Genomic DNA, 15,128 nt, shown 5'->3' with positions numbered 1-15,128 from the left:
AGAGAATTTCAGTTATGAGCGCTTAGCAGACTCTGTGCTCGACAAACTACATCTACCCTTCCTGTGTGGCCTTCTCGCTGCCCTCCAGTCTTTTCCTCTTTTCCTTTTCCATTTTTTGACTACTCTCCTTTCCTCCCTCCCATAACCTGTCCCCTTTGGCCAGGAGTGTACATGGAGTCTAATGGGACACTTCTTACCTTGGGAATTAGCCTGTAAGACCCCAATGCTGTCATCAAACTGCATAGATTTGATGTTGAGTGTTGCCAAGATGCATTCCTTATCCTGCAGAGACGCATCTTCGATATTGTTCTGATTGGCTGACAGTATTACACACATGTCGCAGAGGTTGATGTTGACAGCCCTTAAATCTGCCCGACTTAATGGTGTACCCTTCAGGGCGAGGGGAACACAGAGAAAGAGCAAGACAGCGAGAGAGAGAAAGCAAAACACAGAGAACAGACAGACATGGGGGAGAGAAAAATAAATTTAAGAAGTGAGCAGAGTGGGGCTGTGGGAAATTAGTTAACAAGTATTCTTGTTTTGAGGCGATGACATTCCACTGATCTAACCGGGCGTTGGAGATTCAGAGACATGGACTAATCTAAAGGCTAGCCTGCGCTGAGGGCTGTGTTTGTGATTCTCCTCTGATCATCAGTCAAACCAGGCCTAACAAGCTCTAAGGCAGCAAGCCACGCCATCTGTGATGGGCACTGCAGCTGCAACGCTCATAAACTCCACTTTGGATATGCAGGATGTGTCACTGCTAGGGATGAGGGAGGCTCACTGAGCTCTCATGAAGTAATCATTCAACTGAGAAATGCACGATCAAACTCAAAATGACAATCGCTTGAAAGATTTCAGCATGAGTGCAACTTAAAATGTCAGCGCCTTCTAGTTGGACAGATATTCAACATGCAGGTGAAGTAGTACACTCACAGGTAAGATGGAGACCTTGGGGAAGTTGTGTAAAGTTTCCCACTCTCTCCGAAGGTAATCCAGCGAGCCCACAAAAACTATAGGCTTTAGCTCGTGGTAATGGAAGTTGCTGGCTCTTAAAGGCATCACCAAGTTTCGCAGCCCCACTAAAGCGGACGTGACATCCCCAAATATACAGACCACTACATGGCCGCTTAGCACTGTCATGGAGGCTTCACTCCGGGTCTGTAGGGAAGAGAGGGACACGGGGAAGGGGGGAGAGAAAAGCAGAGAATGAGGAAAAAAAGCGAAGGCAGAAAAGAGATGAGGAGGCACATAGAGACAAACACAGGTTTACAGAATAAAAATGAGTGCCGATAACAGAAAACTGGGTCAGGTGCATGAAGTTAAAACCCCCCCAACATATCTAGAGTTTAAATGTGCTTAAAGGCATCACATAAACTGTTATATATCCACATGTAATCATTTATTAACCATGTGTTTGGTTTTATTATTAGCTCTTCATTAGACAAATTAAACACGCACGAATGTAAGCTGTAAACTGTTACATTCATAAAAAAGTACAGCTGCAAATTGTATCATATTTTCAGCTGGCGGCAAATGATGTTTATCTGTGTATCTGAAACATTTTGGTGAAGCAGCCTTCATATTCCCTTGAGTTGAGTGAAAACAGCACCTGGGTCACTCGAGTCTTAGACAAAGCAAAGATATGTCGTATCTTTACTATGCACAGTAGGTGACTGCGCCTCCTACTTGATCCTACACAAACAATTTATGCACTAACATAAATGCTTTAAACCGTCTCGTTAAAGCATCTGAGCAAAGTCATGCACCGAGTGTTGAAATGCTGCTCACTCATTCCTTGGTGGATATACACATATACTGTATATATAAATATAAAAACAAACTCACCTTGAAACAACAGAGAGGCAGTGAGAGAAATTTCAATACACATTAGTATGTGATTGTGTTACTGCAGTACTGAGGGGAAACATTTGCTCCTGAGCATACTTACTAGTACCTTCTTTTTTTATATACACTATTTTTCCCCTCACTGGGTAGCAGTTACAGAACTTTTGCCCCACTTACCAGGATGACTTTTTCGATGTCTTTTGAAGGGCACCAGTGAAACATCCCTGTCGAGTCATACCTCTTCACGTTCATGTCCATATTCTCAATTTGTTCATTTCCAGGAATTAGAAGGGGATCGTGTCGACTGGAAAAGAGAAAATATTTACGTTAGGCTGTTTTGTGGCAGAAGCCAGGCAGGGTTTCTTGATATCTGTGCTGTCTGATCGTTAAAAGTCCATCTCATTCTCAGAGTATGAAACTTTCTACTGCACTGCATAACTAGAATATCTTTCCCTCCAATCTGTCTCATCCCCTATGTAGAGGCATCAGAAAAGTCAATGACCCTTGTGCTCACTGTGGTACAGAGGAGAACAGCAAGATGTGAGTACTACTGACTGAATGGCATGACAGCACAAGGCCAATTACCAGCTTTTACCCTCTCTTCCAGTTCCTGACGCCATGTGGCGCAAACAGTAAAAGCTCCAACAGGCTCGCACTTTAAATATTTCAGGAATTTGCCCAATCACATTTTGCTTTCCCAGCTGATGGTCATTAATGTTTCAGCAGCATGTCACAACCAAACAGGCTAATCCACAGCAGTGGGCTGCTGAGTTTTATCTGCTGTAACACTGACCATGAAAGGGTTCCTGTCAGTGTTGTTACGCTGCCTCTCCTGTTCTTGAACTTATTCTACAAGACATGTTCTCACAGCCCCTCTGAACACGGTCCAGAAAATGTCATCAAAAACACAGAGTCAAGATAAACGGCGGAAGTGCTGTTTTCCCACAAAGGCCCCTTGTTTTGCAGCAATGTAAATGTAGTTTATTGAGAATTTAAGAAAAATTATGAAAATTCAATACTGCTGATACTCCTAAAAAAAGGGGGGGGAAACTGCAGAGATAGACATGTGAGTAATATGGGAGAAAATATCTCAAGAATTTGACATACATCTCTCTCAGTATCACTCTCTCTATCCTCTATCAACACTGTCATTCACTGACAAGGCTTTGATGTTGTTTCTTCCTTCAACCTGCATTTGGATTGCATGCCATCGCAGGCAAAAGTTAAAGTTAAAGAAAAAAAAAAAGCTGTCAATTAGCCACCCTCTCTCTCTCCACCTCTCTTTCCCCCCCTCTCCCCTCTATCAGTTAGAGCAGGTGATAATAACACTGACAGCATTTAGTGTTTTTACACTCAGCCTGAATCTTTCATCCAGAGCCGCGTGTTGCGCCAATCAACTCCACGGAGCCCCCCGTCACTTCAATCTGCTCAGCTCTGCTCGCCTCCACACAGGGGCTGACTGGCGCATGCAGACGGGCTGCCGCTCCACCTCTCACTGCCAAGACAGCTATCTTTCACAGAGCTGTCAGCGGTGTGACTGGCAGCCTGTCACAGGCTCCGCACACCTCCTTCCTCTTCCTTCTCCGCGCCTCGGGTTGAACCTACCACAAGGCTCAGGCAGAGCAGACATGACGTCTGTGCTACGGGGCCACGCCCAAGGGATATCAGCTGCAGATGATACTGTGACATCTTCTGCAAATGGATGCGTGTTGTCAGTCATGACCCATCGTGAAGGTTTGTGTGGGTGTGGGGTGGGATGGGATGGTGTTAGCGCCACGGCAGGAATGCGGTTCATTAGGAAATTTACAAGCTGGATTGGCTACTAATAAATTATTTAACACAGGGCTCCTAAATGTCACCCAAATAGCAAGCGAAGTGACAGATAAATGCAGATATTCTCTGCTGAGAATTTTCAGTCCTGAACAAGTAGATGCAGAATTACGTGAACTTTGCTTAATTTCTAGCATTGTACCAGAATGCAAACTAAATGTTGTGCTCGGTGAAATACAATATTTTATCAGATGCACTTTTATGGAGGACAAACAGTATTTCCCTTACAGCATGTCTCACTCCGGTGCCTCCCTCCCTCCCTCTCTGTCTCTTTCTTTCTCTCGTACCCTCTCCCTCAGTATATTTCAAACAGAGTTGAATTATTCCAGTGTATCACTCTGCAGTCACAAAGCTGGGGATGGGCGTGCTCCCCCAATCCCTCTCTGCCAGACTACGAAGGCAGCTTCTTGCTTTGAAAATTTTTCCCATCATGCAAACTGACAAAGGCATGCTTTTCAAAAGCCCACAGCCAATCTGTTGATCATTATTTATTTACAAAGGCCTTCAGGCTGCGAGTCCTGTAAAAACCATACTTGATACGTATGTTCGCTCTCTTGCTAGCTCTCCACTGTGTTTTCCCCCTTCTTGCTTGTTGAATAAAGTATCCCTAAGGCTACCTCAAACAATCACTTTTCATTCTGCATAAAATCCACCTCGCAAAGCACAACGGTTTATATAATATATATGGTCTTATATGTTGACAGGGGCAGCTGTGAAGGGGTGGAGGGAGGGACTGTGGACTGCGATGGGTAATTTGATGTTCTGCTAAAGGCTAATACTTGGAGGGAAAAAAAAGAAAAAGCTACACCTATAACAGAGGACCTGTCATCCCAGCACCCAAGAGCCAGCAGAATACAGAAGCAACCCTAAAGCAGAGAAAACTTTGACACCGCTTTGAAGCGTTTTCAAAACTGAGTAAATAACTCGCAAGGATTATTATCACTGCGAGATCAAAGCGCAGATGCATATATTACATGGCAAACGGGGACCGTCTTCTAAGCAGAAAAGGAAGAGAAGAAAAGGTTTTGTGCTTTAAGTTAGGCAAACTAAAGAACCTTTTAAAACAAGCAGTTATCTGGAAATGTGCCAGTGTCTCGTTGTTTTTGTAGCAGTTTGCTCCCTCTGAGCAAGGGCATCTGAGCTGATGCTCTGCTGCGAACTAGACTGAAGGGTATGACTCTGTGTTGGGCTAATGGTTTGGCAAGTGTGAAGGCTTATTAAGTGCTTGTTTTGTTGTGAGGGGGAGGCCGACAACTATACTGGACAAAAATCACATAGGCATGCCAGTGCAGTAGGAGGATTGCTGCCTGAGGGAAACTAGCAGGGCTAACGTACACGGCACTCAACCAGAATGGTACAGTAATAAGTGAAAACATTATGCAGTGTATGAAAGAGAACAAAACAGAACTACTTTGTATAATAGCTCATATTTATATTGACTTTATTTGGAAATGTTAACTATTCCACCTTAGAGTTTGCTTATTTTTTAAAGGGTTTAAATTCCATAAATAAGATTAAGATTATATATATTACGAGGTCTCTCTTTAGAGTTCCTTAATGTAAACCCTCGCTCTCATTAGGAGACGAGCAGTGTAGCTATGAGTGTTTCTGTCCTGTTAGATCTTCGCCACCGTGCCTTCATCCCGCCGTCCCAACCCGCACAGCTCGGCCTCCCTGCATTTTCCTCTCAGTCGTGCGTCTAACCCCGCCTTGCAGTCAGAGGAGCACAAAAACCTACCCTTTTTATCTTTCAAAATCAATTAACAGCAGTTTAATTCCAAAGGACAGGATAAAAGGAAGGTAATATTTGAATTCATATTTGATTGTGACGATACATCTCGCATATGGCCTTAAGTACCAGATACACTACTCACAGGGGTTCCCACAATAGACGAGTAGCCCGAGGGCAAAGTAACCATGCAGGTCTCTCTGATTGGTTGGTGGTGTCATTAGTGCCAGCATTGTTTAAGGAGTACATGTGGACCAGAACGGAGGAGGTGACAGCTGGGTCTTTAAAGCCAGAGGAGTTTTCAAACGGCTCCTCACAGCCGCTTTTCATGACAGAAATATTATTTCAGCTCTGTCATTAACAGCTGACAGCATGCCATCCTAAACAGCCAGCACCTAACAGGGCATTTCTCTTCTCTTTTTCACTCACAGAGTTTCTTACCTCCCTCTTCTGCCACCCCTAATTTGCCCCCTCCCATCCATCCAAACTCCCACCATCTCACCATCAGCAGCATACGCCTCTGAAGTATCTCTCAGACACATACCCCCCCCCCCCTCCCCATGCTCCCTCCCATCTTCCTTATATCTGTCTTCCTCTCACTCCCAGTTTGAAGGCTGGAAGAAGAATAAAATCAGCATCTCTTACCTCATCATTTTGGGCGAGCAGTTGGGTGAGTTTCGCATCCCTCCGTTGCGCTGCTTTTTTTTGGGCGAGAGCGTTGACGGATGCTCGTCTTCGACTGAAAACACATGGGCACAATGTCAGAGCAGAGACAGACGGTTCAGAAAGAGAGCTGGACCTGACATGAAAATAGGCAACAATCAATCAATCATTCAATGCAAACCACAAAAAAAGAAACTGAACGCAAGAAAAGGAAAATTAATAATTCAATGTGTCAAAATGGAAGGGAAATAAAAATAGAGAGAGAAAATATTAGTAATGGACAAATGATTAAATCTGAAAAAAGCCGGAGGAAACCACGGAGAGAAAACAATTCCTGACCTAAAAGGAAGGTTTATTTAAAAAATAAGAATTTTTTTTTAAAATGTCCCCCATGTTGTGGCTATACTAAGGTGCAATATTGCACATCCTCCACTGACACTTCACTGCGTCTGTTCACCCACCGAACTCTGCAGGCGGTTGGACCTCTAGCAGTTTACATCCAAGTGACCATGCTTACCTAAAGCATTAATTGCAATGTGATGCTACAGACTGTTATTGTCACTGGGGCATGGGCAAAAGCAATGACAATGATATAAATACAGGTTATGGAGATGAATTTTGAGTGCGTAGTTGACTTCCTAATGAAACTACTTGAACCCCAACACTTGTGAAAACTTGTGTCGGATTAAATATACAGCGTCTTTGTTTCATGTTTTGCTGAACAATGCTGTGTTATTTTATAGTCCTCTTTTGTTTGTTTTTTTAAAGATTATTTGATCACATTTGAACTCGGTTTTCTGTCAGCCATGCTTCGCTAGGTTGAAAAAAAAAATCATCTAAAAACAAAAACACTGTTTCTCAAACTTTACTTGAGTCCCAGCCAGACAGAGAGAATGAGAAAGAGCAGCCGGAGTGAGTCCAGGCCCAGCTGTCTGAAGATTTCAGTCAAGCTAACAGTAGTCTGATCTTCTTCACTGTCTGTGAGTTTCAAGAGCTTTCAGACAGGCACCCAGATACTCTTATCCAATCTACGCTCTCCCAGCGCAAATGTCAAGTGCACCGTCACTTCAAACCCGCATTAGTCCTTTGGTTAGAAATCAATAACACAGCATGATATTAGTGCAAATCAATGTGCGCGCTGCAAGCCGCGGTTATTCCAAGCATGTTGAATTTCATTATTCTCTGAGCACCCATTCTATGCTGTCACCTAATTCTGCTAATAAAAGATAAGAAATATGGCTTTGCCTTCTAATAAAATGTCATTCTCTGACATTTCCTTTATGCAATTGGGCAATCAGAATAGCTAATATCACAAGCATTTTACACTTTACAAATAATTCTCTCTCTGATGTACTTTGAAAATACCACACAGCAGAAAGTATGCTTTCCTTGCTATACCATTTGACAAACTCCTCTTGGTTTAAACTTAATTTTTTAACATTAAAACAATTGAACTTTTTGCTTTCACGGACACCACGCTGCATTTCCCCACTACATAATGATATTAGTGCAAAATCCCTGAGCTCACAACACCTAGAGCCACTTCTGAAATAGCACGTTGTCTACAGTAAATTCACCTGTTTTATCCCGGCGCTTAAAAGTTATCTCATATAGACAGTAGCAGCCACTGCACTAGCAGCCAGATCTGTGCAAAGCAGCAGAAGAAACAACAGCAGCAGCTCCAGCAGAGTGAGCCGTCATGCAGCAAACAAGACAAAATGAAGAGACGGGACAGCATTACTGACTGATGCATCCCGCTAAGGGGCCAACCTACAGTGCCTACTGTGACTGAGCAGCATGGCATTACTGGGGTGGCAGCGGTATTTCACTGGCAGACTGCGGGCCCGGTTCAGTCGACTTTCAGCCAGGGATCTGGTCGCCACGTCTCCTGGACCCGAGATACTGAAGCGCAATTGCGAGGGGTCGTCCCCGGGCCCCAGCCGCATGTGGAGCAGGCATCCTTTACGGTTATTAACGAGAGGGATGTTGACTGTGCCAGGGCTGACCAGGGGGTCCTGGCTGGGGTGCAGGGCATTGGGAAGGAATACATTTGAGGTGATGGAGGTGGAGATGCAGCCGGTGGTTTTAAGTGTTCTGTTTTGAAAAGGCGGTCTAACTTTATCCGTTACTGTCAAATAGTGGAGAACAAAGAGTGTGAAAACGCCTGCTTTAAATGCTCAGAAATGACTGAGAAAAGAAGTGTTATTGTATTTCAAATTAGATTTTGTTAAATAGATATTTCAGGGTAAATTCCATAAAACAATCATTATTTCACAGTATGTTAAAATGAATATCTGATCACTATTTAAGAAAAAATGCAATTTAAGTTTTGACTGAACCAGCTTAAAGCAAAAATATATTAATAATAATGTTAATAAATAAAGGCAGGAACCATGTAGAATTTCCTAAAAATAGTTGAAGCCTTCTTAATTTGCTTTTCATTTGTGTTAAATTCATTAGAAGCCTCTTAACTTTACTTCTCATTTGTGCTGCGCTCGGGTAGAACAAAGCAGAGGCATGGCTTGGCTAAAGCCAGTCAAAACCAATTAGATATTGTCACTTCAAGTGAGCGTGGCACACCACAATAATGTCAACAAATAGAACTAAATATTTATAATATTATAAATTCAAAACATCTAATCATTAAACATGTATTGGATTCCTTTTGGATTATGTACACAAGTGTGATTTAATTCCGCATGAAAAATGTTGAAAAACAGAGCATTTGGAATTTTCACTATTACACTAAATCGCTTGAGTATGAGAATAAATACTCGCATATGTACCAAATATGTTCAGCAAGTCGTTTCACCAAACTCACAGAAACACACACTCACACACAGTCCATCTGTGGCTGCAGAGTCAACCCGCATGTTTGTATGTACTGAAAGGGTCATGGCACACTGTAGGAAGACAGCAGTGGGAGATGAGTAAAATATCTGGTTGCAAAGTTGATTTGGAGAGGCGGAGCCCTTTTCCTCCCTTTGGTTGAAGGGTGGTTGGTTGGTTGTTTGGAGGAGAGAGCATGCTTGGGTGGCCCTGGGCGATAAACAGACGTTTATCCCAGCCGTCAGCTGCCTCCTTGATTTACAGGGCGCCACCGATAGCTCCTGGATTCATCTGGCCCTTGTCAAACACGTGCAGCGTTACAGAGTGTTCACCCGCCCTGGCAGGTCCACTGTGCATCCTGAACAACCCAGACGGCAACTGTCCCTTCTTGAAATGATAATCACATGACGGTACTGTCCTGCATGCAAGCCTTATCAGATCGCCATGACCCAATGTAAACTGGATGATGAGGCGGAGGAATAACAAGTAAAAATGTTTACTTTACTATGTGAGCTAAGCTGGCTTTGCCTTTACAGTGTTTGCTGCATGAGCGAGCTTTGTTCTTCAGCTGCATTGCAACTGCATGAAAGAGCTTTTTAAAGCCATGCATTGTGGTCTTTACAGTTAAAAAAGGGAAGAAAAAAAACCTTATGATTACTGCGCTTCCTTTTAGTTTGCTTAACAGGTGAGGCAGCCATTATTTAATAAAGGAAACCAAAAAAAAGCCTTTATTGTCAGTATGCCTAATAATAACAAATACATTTAAAATGTAGACACAAAGTGTTAGAGGTGACAAATAACATTTCAAAAGTGAAATGTATTCTTAACCAGTAAAATAAAGGAGGGGGGGGGGAAAGTCATTTAACAATTATTTACCAAAGATTTACCTATATTGCAATCAGCTTTGAATCGAACGCCAGCCTCTTTATGGCTTCCACTGTTTCCTGGTGTTGTAGCGCCATCTGCTGCTACATGCAGCACAATACAAAAAGAATATTTCATGGATCTACATAGTGTTATCAAACACAAAATGATCTCAGTACTTTAGTTTGCTGTCAAAATATGTTAAAATGATTTTATCATATTTAAGTTAAATATAAATAAACTGGATATTTTAAAAGAAACACTGAAAGTTTTTCAAAAGTTGGTTTCCTTTTTTTTTTTTTTTTTTTACAGTAAAAATACAAAAATACTTAAGCAAAGCATCGCTACTAAGAATGTTATATGACATGCTGAGGGAGCTATACTCTATACACAAAGCTATGGCAGAAGGACAGGGAAACACACTTACGTGATCTGACAAATCCGTTATACTTATATTTGGCTGGGGAGGATGCAAAGACAAGTGGCAGGTCACACACAAGGAGAGAGGGTGTAATGAAAGAGACACATTAGGAAAGACATCAACATAAGAGCCGTAGATGGAAATTAAATCAAATGTAAATCTGATGTTGTCTCACCAAAAGGTATGAGGGCACAAACCAAAAAATGAAAGTATAAATAATTAAAAATCACTGTAAAACCCTAATGGTGGCACTGATTACAGTATGATGTGATGGCACATAAAAGGCAGACAGATGAATGAAAGAACTGTCCATTCACAGAGTGAGCCATGCTTTTAGGAAAGTGTACTACACCTGTAATGAGATGTAATGACGGTCTAATGGCTGGTTTTAATACATTTGAAAAAAAAAAGGAAAGAACTACATTACATGTCACATCATTTCCGTGTAGATTTAGCAATTCCATTTTTTCCCCATTTTATAATAGAGTTTCGTGGGGGTTTTTTATATCTAAAAATGATGGGAAGTGTGAGGCGGAACAAATAAAGCCACAATGGGAAATAAAGAAAACGAATACATACTTCAGTGCATGTATAAATCCAAAACAGACAACAGCTGCTCAAAACAGCTGCGCTAACAGAGCACTAATGCATAGATACCTGATTTTCGCATGCAGTCCAGAAGTCTTATACAAATAGAGATTTTAAAAATTAGGGTTTTTTTTTTTTTCATAACTTGAGCTCAGTGCACGATCTTTGGGGTTGTACTTTTAAAGGGTTCACAAAGGTCTCCACTTTTGCCAGTGCAGTTAATTCTCTGGTAATTACAGTTTTTGACCTTGACCAAGAAGATATTAAAGACCGGTACCACTAGAACTACTAATGTAGTAAGCACTTGAACTCAGAGCTGCTGACACTCCCCACTCTCTCCCAGAGTATCTTCCAGCAGTAAAGGTCACAGTGAGGGCCCAGGGCTGGCCTATGACACAGATCCTCAAAAAGAGACCCACAGTGGCCCTGGCATCTGTCTCTAGCAATCTGCCCGCACCGCAAAGGCGGCAGACTAACTGGCTAGCATCTGGGGCATTGCGAGGCGGCGTAGGACAGGGTGGGTGGGGGAGGGTGGTCAAGGGGGTGGAGGTCTGCCTGGTGGACAGGAGCTGTCAGGGCAAGTTTGGTGATGAACCAGCAGGGCTGGGAAAATGCAAACATAATTTCTGTGTCAGGATGGATAAGGTCCCCAGCAATGAGATGCAGATTCACACACATGCATAGACACCGAGATACAAGTGCATGTTGTTGCGCACACAAGATGTGCACATGCGCACATATACACAGCCCAGAAGGTTGTGGACAAGCCGAAACCATCTCCCTAACCCCAGGCCCACATCCCTTGTCCAGAGCTTAGCAAACCAAGTTGAAACCTCTTAACTGACTAAAGATTTTCTAAAATAGTGAAAGTCAAGTCACAAAAAAGACTTGTTTCATTTACAGACAAAAAAAACTCTTGATGTAGCCAAAGAATTTAGAATAAAGTAATATGTTAACTGCCTATAATAAAAAAGAACAATGGAGAACTACATTTTTCTAACCACTTCATCTGCATACATATCATTACTCATTTAATGAGTTTGTGTTAAAAGTTGCCATAATAAATATTGTATTAGTCGTTAAAGCAGTTTACAGTTGTATACTTCTGCCATCCTAACTTGCTGATAGCTGTCTGTGCTACACACAGACATGTGGCCCTAATTTGGCACGTGTAGGAAAACAGCAGCTTAAACGAAGCAGTGCTATCCAAGAGATCAATAATCAAAGTGCAAGAAAAAAATTAGTTCAGAAGCGTATGAAGTCATCGTGGATAAAGATGTCTTATCCTCTCAGCCTGGTGGAAAAAAAAAAAAAAGAGGAAATAGGGAAAGGAAATCCAACAATCCCTGACTGACAAAGCCCAATGCGCTCCTTCACTAAACTCACTTTGTTCAGATGAAGTCAGGGTTAAAAAGAGAAAGAAATCTAAGACAGAGGAGGCTTTCCTGAAATCCTACAGGGGGTTGAGGGAGAAGTGAGATCAGTAACCATGTAATGGCCAGTAATTGGTACCGAGGGATATCAGCGCAGGCCCAACTACAAGAGGCCAAGCCAAACTCATCATGGCATGTTTGACACTAATCTAGGCTGAGTCGGCAGACGGTGGGAGAATGTTGAGAAGGAAATCAGATCTGTATGTCTGAACCCAAGGCTTTGATAGCTAGGCCTACTGCTGCCATGTCTAATTGACAAACAATTTAGTATTTCCCATCCACTCAAAAGGAAAACAGATTTAAGGCGATCTTCTAGGAGCCTCGGGCCTCTTACCTTTCCTTTATCAAGCCAGAAGCACTTTTTATAGTTTCCTTTTTGATTTTAATTTCTCCTTCTCTTTGCTGTTCCTTTATCTATTTTCTTGTACTCTTCCCAGCTACATAAAGCATTCTTTTTCTCTCATTTGATTTTTTCCTCCTTCCTATTTCACTGCCACGTTCCTACCGTATAAATGTGACAAACTATCAATGGCTGCAGGACAGATGAAGTGCAGGAAATACAAGTCTGAACAATACAATTAATGTGGGGGGGAAATGCATGTATGTTTTCTTAACCGTTGCATAAGTAAAATTTGATTTCAGTTCCATTATTATCTGTGCCCTGCTCATCATTTTTAAGACCTGGCAAGATGATAGAGGCTTAAACGGTATTTCATTTATGATTCATTTAAAATCCACATGAAAGCAAAGCCAAAATCTTAGTATAGTTTCTCATCAAGGTTAAAAGAAAATGCAGAAAAAAGCAAAACCTACGTCAACTGAAAAGTGTACAAACTTAAAAAAGGATTAACTCAGAGGTTTGAAAGAGTCTTCAAAGTAAATGTACAAAAGGCACAATTAACAAATGTTATCATTAAAATGCAGAATAAAATCTTTCATTTTTGTGTATTCAGACATCTTACCTGAAACAGTTAAAAAGAAACATAAAACACCACGCTCCAACAGTGACATTATCACACGACTGCATGACTGGTGCCGCATGCGGGAGCCACATGTCTAACATCTACAGTACTTACAGCACCACCACTGAGCCACGTCACCACTTATCAACCACACATACTATAAATCAAAGAAAATCTAACCAGATATAGAGAAAGAGAGAGATAGATACAGAAAAAAAAATAAGATCAATATAGAAAAAAAAATGTAAAACAACACAGAAACACATAGACCACGGGTACACAAACAATGGGGTCACAATAAACAAATTACACCTCACGCACGCACGCACGCACACACGTACGGTATGGTACACGGTACGATACACAGAGCACACACCACAGACACGTAACAGCATGTGTTGGGCGGTGTAACTTACAGGCACGTAAAGTGGTTGCGCAATCATGAACAGAGACAGAGGAAAGTGGGTAGGCCCTCTGAAGGGTGTCCATGTTACTATGTACACTGCCTGACATGCAAGAGCAGTCTTGCTCTGAACGGCCGCAATCAAAACAACATGCCAGTTTCATTCGTTTGTAGACGGACATCTTGGCTACAGTCATGTTTTGGGATGAGAGGAGAGGAAAAGCAGCAGGTTAATGGCAAAAGGAGAAATATACATCTAGGGGAAGTCGGAAGGTAACTTCATCAGAAAGTGCAAGCCTTAGTCACCTGCTCCCACAGGCTTGAGCCCCAAGTTATATTAACAAACTCCAAGAGTTACATTTACCTTAACAAGTCAGCCGGCACATTTCATTTTGCCATTTTAAAAGTGTCTCTAAATTGGACACATTATCTATTATTATAATATTATCAATTAAAAATACAACAGTCATAATGCTGGTGATTCTCTTAGGAGTTCAAGCTGTGCGCTAAGGCTGTAACAAGTCAAAAAGGCAAAATTATAACAGTGGGAAAGAGAGGTGGGGAGAAAGGGAAGAGGGTAGGGAGGCATTCGGGGAAGAAAGGCATGAGCAATGTCTTCAGCAGCAAACCTCATACAATGTTTCATACATTTGTACATCCTCTATCCATTTGGCTAAAGGAGTGGATCACGTACCTGTATCCCATCATGCAGCTGTAGCGGTTCTGTCCAAGGCATCACACTAGTCTACTGGCTAGACTGGCTAAATCATGCTATATTCAAAACCTGCAATTTCACTGCTCCACTCCCCAAAGGGACTTCACTCTGATGTGCATGTGCTTAAACGGTATTATTACACGCTAAAGTGTTAGTTACACAGTTGTTGTTTTGATGTAATTTGAAGTCATGTTTGAAGATACAAATGGGAAGTATAATTCACAAGAAAATGAAGAAATAACCATTAATTTGATCCTCTACTTAATATCCCCAAATTATCAATTGTTTGCAGTGTGCCTGATTTTAAACACTAGTTTGTACCTGGGAAATTCTGAATTTCCGTTTAAAGAATTTATCTAATGTTCTCCGTATACCATAAATTTATAACCATTCACGGGCCATTATAATACATGTAATTTTGTCTTTCAACCAACCAGCAAAACTGGTTCCCAACTAGCGTTTCCAACATACAATATAAAAGCATTTGAGCATTTACATACACCTACGTTTTTGTTTTTTTCAAGCTCGCTGTTGTGTGCATCAATTCAGCACATACAGCCCAGTGAATCTTTCAAATGGTTCCAGTCCACTTATGTTTCTTTTCAATCATCGCCCAAGTAGAAAACAGGCAAGATGACGATCTGGTGTGCTAATTAAGTAAAAAAGGATGTAAAAGTAGTATTACGCCAGACAAAAGTTTTAGCTACAAAAGTCAGCCTACAGCCAAGTGTATGTGTGAGTGGTGTGTGAAGCCCTTGAACCCTGAGGGAAGCGGGAGTGAAAGTCCCCAGAGTAGCATCTCTAGATTGCTGTGACTCTGGACAGAAACAGTCCCTGGTCCCC

General features: G+C 41.8%; 1 protein-coding gene across 8 annotated transcripts in view; it reads right to left on the bottom strand.

Moving 5' to 3' along the window:
* kcnma1a (potassium large conductance calcium-activated channel, subfamily M, alpha member 1a) overlaps window positions 1-15,128 on the bottom strand; it is a 149,413-nt gene that overhangs the window by 17,187 nt on the left and 117,098 nt on the right. For 4 of the 8 annotated variants that reach the window (XM_082557322.1, XM_082557323.1, XM_082557325.1 and 1 more), the window contains 5 exons: window positions 9,787-9,867; window positions 6,053-6,146; window positions 2,026-2,152; window positions 937-1,161; window positions 198-390 (listed from right to left, as the gene is read on the bottom strand). In XM_082557322.1, the coding sequence (XP_082413448.1) occupies window positions 198-390; window positions 937-1,161; window positions 2,026-2,152; window positions 6,053-6,146; window positions 9,787-9,867 (720 nt within the window). Of the gene's footprint in view, window positions 1-197; window positions 391-936; window positions 1,162-2,025; window positions 2,153-6,052; window positions 6,147-7,853; window positions 8,199-9,786; window positions 9,868-10,190; window positions 10,224-15,128 lie in introns of all 8 variants that reach the window. The other 4 variants (XM_082557329.1, XM_082557324.1, XM_082557326.1 and 1 more) reach the window with 2 other exon arrangements.

The sequence above is a fragment of the Aulonocara stuartgranti genome, assembly GCF_965226115.1.
Source record: "Aulonocara stuartgranti genome assembly, chromosome: 13".
In the NCBI taxonomy this organism is placed as follows: domain Eukaryota; kingdom Metazoa; phylum Chordata; class Actinopteri; order Cichliformes; family Cichlidae; genus Aulonocara; species Aulonocara stuartgranti.
The sequence above is the reverse complement of the archived record's forward strand: the minus strand, read 5'-3'. Positions and strand labels throughout refer to the sequence as shown.